This window comes from Otolemur garnettii, unplaced genomic scaffold (genome assembly GCF_000181295.1).
Source record: "Otolemur garnettii isolate 467f Iridium unplaced genomic scaffold, OtoGar3 scaffold00002, whole genome shotgun sequence".
NCBI lineage: Eukaryota > Metazoa > Chordata > Mammalia > Primates > Galagidae > Otolemur > Otolemur garnettii.
The window spans coordinates 53,435,143-53,441,814 of NW_003852397.1; the positions used below are offsets into that span (position 1 = coordinate 53,435,143).

Here is a 6,672-nt window from a genome sequence, read left to right on the forward strand (position 1 = left end):
ATTCGAACCCGCCACCTTAGGTGTACGTGGCTGGCGCCTTAGCCGGTTGAGCTATAGGCGCCGAGCCCATCCAAACACTTTTTAACATTTTATGTTTAGGAAAGGAATAACACTTGTCAGCTTTAATATGGAAGTTAGATTATTCATTACTAAGCCCCTGAATAAGTTTGTCAAAATATAAATTGTCAGGAAAATATTTAAAGAATAAGTCAGCAATGACCTCTTTTAGCCAATGTTAATGGCCTTTTCTTAGTTTTCCACCATCTTTCATTCCTGGGAGAAACTAAATTTTGCCAGGCCTCCCCCCATCCTCTTGAAATTGTCCCTTTGGCCTCTGTGATATTGCACTTTCCAGATCCTCCCTATGGGCTTCCCTGTCCTCTGTTGATCCTGCCCCTTCCTTCCTTCATCACCTCAACTCTTGGCATCCCTCAATAATTTGTCCTTGGCTGTCCTTCCTGGCATCACTAAGGAGTTCATTATGTCACCAGGTCAGCTGTTTCAGTGTCTCAAAATTACATACTCAACCTTCACCTCCTTGCTAACTGGACAACTCTGTGTATCTACCTTGGTAAATCTACAAAGCTCAAAACATAACTTACTGCACCCTCACCTTCCAAAAGAACTTTCCTTTCTAACAACCTAGCTGGTGCTACCACCAGTGTGGATTCCCCAAGAGTTCATGTTGCCTGTTTGCTTTTCTTTGCCTCTTATCCAGCTCCTCAATACTTCAATTTATTTGTCCATGGTCCATCTGAGTTATGCTAGCCACCAAGTCTGAACACCTCTGTCCAGCCTTCCCATTTGTGGGGAATCCAGGCTCAATCTACTCAATCAATGTGTGCTTCTCTCTAGTTCACCACCTCACCTCATGCATGTTATTCTTATCTTGTTTTCTTGATGCTTCTGCTGCTGGGAAACTATCCCTCCCTTCTTTCCAAGCACCATCTCAACAACCCAAAGCCTTCCCATCTTACCTAGGGTGAGTAAACTGATGTTTCCTGGAGTGTCACACTAGTCAAATGTTCATATATATTGAGCCATAAAATAATTATTATAATAGAACCTCTGTAAGTTGACCACCCAAGAGACCATAACAAACTTTTCAACATATGGAGGCGGTCAACATAAGGAACTAGGCCTACTATACTGGTAAGTACATGTGGTGCATGTCTGGTTTATGAAAATTAGGTTAAGGTGGTCAATGTAGAGAGGTGGTCAACTATAGAGGTTTCCTTTTTGTATATTTTGTAGAATATGTCAGTAAAATAGCTCATTATATCCTCACATGATATACAAACAGGTAATAAATATTCATGGATATTGAAATGGGATACCCATTTCCTCTAAATGCAAGGTTGGTGAAGGAATTTTTAACACAATTACCATAATAACTATTTCAGTCCTCTCCCATCAGAGGTTGCGACTTGGATCAGTGGCACAAAGGACCTTGTTTGCTTGAGTTCCTCACCCAATTCTCCACTATCTTTCATCTCACTGCCCTACCAACAAACACACACACACAAACACATACACCAATGTGTCTTCTGTAAGAAGCTATTGAAGAAACAGCTCTCATGTTTTGTTTAAAGAGCCTGCTATAAATATTTTCATTAAAGTCCAAGCCCAAATACCAACTATCTGAAATTTCTGACTGTTCTATATTGAAAACTATTAAATACTAAAAATAAAACATCTGATAGTAAGTAAGCGAGAATCCCACAGAGTGATATGAAACACTTACCCTTCTCAGAAAGAATTTCAGGAGCTACATAAGTCGGAGTGCCACATACAGTAAATATAGGTCTCACCACATGCTTCGCAAGTCCAAAATCAGCCAATTTCAAAGTGGTAGATTTGTCCTCATTCCGCTGAACCTATAAGAGACCAAAATCCCTCAAACCATAGAAATAGTAATGAGAACAAAGAAGGAATACTAAGGAGACAATAAGTATGTAAGGTCAAATAAGCAAACAATAAACCTATATGAGTTTAGGTTAGCCCAACACTGACAAATACATTTGACCTCAGTGATAAGTGCTCACATTTACAACTAAAACACCAATGGGTTGGATATACTGTGTCTAATATGGTAGCACCATACTGTCATAAGTGGCTACTTAAATGTATTAGTTAAAACTAAACTGAAAATTCAGTTTCTCAGCTGCACTAGGCACCTTTCAAGTGCTATGGCCACTCTCGCTTACGTATATCATTTTAGACAATGCAGATAGAGAACGTTTCCATGGTTGTACAAAGATCTATTAAACAGCATTGAGTTAGAACAAGGATAAATCATACTTTTAGCATACACTAACTTTAATTAAAATTAGAAAGTGCCTATGAGTGCTGCAAAGGCTGGGCAGGGGGGAAAAAGGGAAGAAAAACAATTAGAAATTAAAATGAAGATGCAGACTAATAAGCAGGAGAAGGATGTTAAATTCAGGCTCTAATTAGGAGGCATGGGGGACTAAGAATTAAACAGGCCAGGAGTCTTTGAGTAATTCAGATCCAAGACTACACTTTAATAGACTTGGACAAATTTCTTTACTCATCTGAGCCTCTGTTTCCCATTTCTTAAACAAAAGGAGTGGATTGGAAGTGATAATTTCCAGTAAATAGGCTTATGTCAGGAATTCCAGTCAATGTTTGTAGTCTACCTAGCATAGGGTGACCAGTAGTCCAAATTAGCCTTGGCCTTCTGCACCAGGCTTTAGGGGAGAGTAGCATTAGTCATTTTTTTAAATAGAAAAAAGACCCAGATACTCTCACTCTGAATGAATACAAAGACTCAACTCTTTCCTCCTTGACCCCATCAAAACTTATCCTCCCTGAGTTTCAATCCTTCTAACAAGCCCAGGTAACTGGCCCCCTAGTGTCTAGTAAGCCAATTCCCACTGCCAAGACAGTATGTCCTGTCCTCCTGCACCCTCAAGGTATTTGAATGTATAAGATGATGATTGTTAGGAAAAGTTAGGTCTTAACCTAAACAAATGAATGTCAAGAAGTAGGCAAGCATAGCAACCATTTATGTCACTATGCAAGAAATAATAAAACAAAAGGTATTTATGTTTCTCATGAAAAAAGAAATAAACGAGCAAACAACGATGAGGCAAACCCAGTATATCTCGTAGCAAGTAAAAGATGCACTGGTATCCCAAGCCATGGAAGCAGTTTTCCATTTGGGAGAAAGGTTAAATAATTAGGCACAAATCTAACTCTGGCCTCCTTCAATACTAGCTAGCACCCACACAAGTAAGGTTGAAGAACAACTGTTCAGCATCTCATCATAGAAGCTGATTGTTCAGACTAAAGGTGAACTAAGCAGTTAATTAGACCACTATGCCAAAACTTACTGGCATAAATCTGGACAAGCTTATCCACTCTCACTGATGTCTCCACAGCTAAAGGAGAATTTATCAACTTATCTGCAGGTACACACTGTCACACCTCTACTGGAACTGAACAAAGGTTCCCAACCCTGCTACCACATTTGGGGGCAGGCAGCAATGGGTGAACTGTGCTTCTCCTTGTGTCCCATCAGAGCTGACAATGGTGTGGGTTGGCCATTCTCCCAGTCACTCCAGGCCAGAGTAAGTTTTATCCACACTTGCTTTGGTTCCTTCCAGTGAGCTTGCATTGCTATAAGCAGCGTGTGTCTTAATTACTGAGCCTGATTCATTACCAGACAATCTAATCAATGTCTCCATAATTAACCTAACCAAATGGAAAACCATAAATTTAGAATTTATATGAAAATCTGTTTGATGTGGGTATAGAGACAAGCATATCCCAAAAGGGGATCACAAGGGTAATTATCAAAATAATTTAGGCTAGAAAATCTAGTTTGGAAGGAAAGGAAAACAAAATAGTGTGGTGTCTAGAATTACCAGATGGATGAACCACATTAAACAAATTTGCTGGGTAATTTCTGATAAAATATGTCCCTCACAAATATTTGTAAATATTCCCAACCAAATAACCAGCATTAAAATCATTTGGCTGATTTAATATGCCGAAATAAGATGTGTATGCCTGTTGCAAAATAACTGAAACATTTCCTTCCTCATGGAAACTCCCAATTCCCAACCTGGCTTCACTGACACAGTAGCAGATTAAATACTTTGAAAACTAGGACTTTTCTTTTGAAAATTTATTATGCTAAATGTCCAGATACTGATGGATATATTTTCAAAATGCCAAATTTCTTTTTAAATTGTTTTATGGGCTATGTAAAAATATATTATGCCTCTTCATGGTTCAGCTTTTCTCTCTCTTTTTTTTTCTTTGCAGTTTTAGGCCAGAGGCTGGGTTTGAACCCACCACATTTGGTATATGGGGCCAGTGCTCTACTCCTTTAAGCCACAGGCACGGCCCGTTCAGCTTTTCTCTTTGAGTCTTGGGATCATTCCTTGAGCATTAACAATCACATATGAACCCAGGAGTGGTTAAGATCAGTGGTGTCATTTGGCCCTTCCAGAAAGTGTTTCCATACTGCTTCGTGTTTTTAATAATTCTGTCTCCAGTTTGTCAGGAGTTATTTAATATTCTTCAGTGTTATTGTTTATTTCACCTACATAAGCAGTTTAATACATTTAAGAGCATACACTGCATGAGTTCTTTGGTTTGTTTTTTTCAACAGGTACCGCACATTCGTAGCTTCAGAATAGTTCCTATCTTAATCCTTGAAATTAAATGAGTGATGTTCTCCTGGAATAATTTTTCCTCCTAGAATCTGTGGGGCTTCTTAGAACATCAAATTCAAACCTTCACCTAAACCAAGATCCCTAAGCCCTAGGTTATGGACTGGTACCAGTCCCTGGCCAACTAGGAACCTGGCCACACAGCAGGTGGTGAGCAGCAGCCAGGGGAGCAAAGATTCATCTGTATTTACAGACACTCCCCAAAATATCACCACCTGACCTGTGCCTCTCATCAGATCAGCTGTAGCATTAGATTCTCATAGGACCATAAACCCTACTATAAACTGCACATGTGAGGGACCTAGATTTGTGTAGTCTTTATGAGAATCTAACACTTGATGATCCAAGGTAGAGCTAAGGTGGTGATGCTACTGCTGGGGAGCAGCTGCAATGCATATTATTAGCGGAGAGATCTGACTGCACGAGACCATAATAAGTCAATTGCCTGCAGACACATATTAAAACCCTATCAGTGAGTGGCAAGTGACAAGCTGTATCTGGTGGCAAGGTTTTTAATGGCAGATGAGCATCTTCAATTGCAAAGCTGCATCTGGTAGCAGGCTTTCTTGTGGCAAGTGAATTGATGTACTTCAGTTGTACAGCTATATCTGGTGCCAGGATTTAACTCAGAACCCAACACTTACTTTAGTCTGCACCTGGCTCACCCATTATTTTATTTACTACTTCCATCCACGCCTCTTTCCCATGCTTCACATTTGTCTCAGTCATGGTTTTGGTAAACACACAAGCTAACCCCAGCAAAAATGAGTAAAAAGCAAACATCTCTGGAGAGCTTCTTTGAAAAGGGGGAAAGCCCAAGGATGAGACAGCAGAAGACCCTAAGACAACCAACAAAATGAAATGTAGAGGATGCCAAGAGACAGACGACCTCTAAGCAAGATGATTTACAGCTGAGGGGTGGACTCTCGGGTGGCTTGTCCACAGGAGCTCCTTATGGAGAAGGAGCCCGTGCCCTCAGCACGTAGTCATTGTTAATTACTCCCCTCACCTGAATCATTCCATTTCAATAAAAGGCTGGTGTGGAGGTTGCTCGGGACTACCCAGAAAGTAAGGGCTAGCCCACCTTCTACAAGCTTGTACTTCTAATCCACCTCTCACCTGGTTCCTTCCTGCACTAACCTAGACCAGAGCCATAGGAGCCCAATGGGTCGTGACAATGAAAGTTTCATTTGAAAGAAAATACCAAGAGTCCTACTTAAATTATGGGTTCACTGCAACAAGCGATTCATATTCTCCAAGCCCATTTTGTATAATAGGTGGCAACCAGCTATCTAACAAAGCCAGAAAACCTTCAAAATAGCTTTGTCACATGGACACCAAGCACCCTGCATTAAAAGGCAAGCCTTTGGGGTTTTTCAAAAGAAAAAAATGTGAAGATGAAGAACAGCAACAATTATTAAAGGCTACCATTGCATCAAATGTGTCTATACTGAGAGCATCATTCTTAGAAGCTATCCACATTGCAAAAGCTAAGAAGCCCTTTAAAAGAGTTGGTCCTAGCCAGGCATTGTGGCAGGCACCTGTAGACCCAGCTACTTGGGAGGCTGAGGCAAGAGGATCATTTGAACCTGAGAGTTTGAGGTTGCTGTGAGCAAAGTCACCACCACACTCTATCAATCTACCAAGAGTGACAAAGTGAGACTGTGTCTCAAAAAAAAAAAAAAGAAGAAGTAGAAGAGTTGGTCCTGTTAAAGGATGTTATCCACAAACTTTCAGGAGAGGCTGCAGTACAAAAGGTGGCACATGTTCCTCCTTCAGCTAGTACCATAACTAGCTGAACTGATGAAATAGCAGAGCATAGTGAGGCATAATTGTTAGAGATGATTAATAAGTCACCACAGTACAAAGTCCAGGTTTGACAAGTCTACCAATGTTGACAAGGCAAGCATGCTTTTTATGTGATATATATATATATATATATTTTTTTTTTTTTTTTTTTTTTTTTTTT

General features: G+C 40.1%; 1 protein-coding gene across 1 annotated transcript in view; it reads right to left on the reverse strand.

The window, feature by feature from the left end:
* DCLK3 (doublecortin like kinase 3) overlaps window positions 1-6,672 on the reverse strand; it is a 105,235-nt gene that overhangs the window by 4,581 nt on the left and 93,982 nt on the right. The window contains exon 3 of the mRNA XM_023512345.1: window positions 1,745-1,877. Coding sequence (XP_023368113.1) covers window positions 1,745-1,877 — 133 coding nt within the window. The remainder of the gene's footprint in view (window positions 1-1,744; window positions 1,878-6,672) is intronic.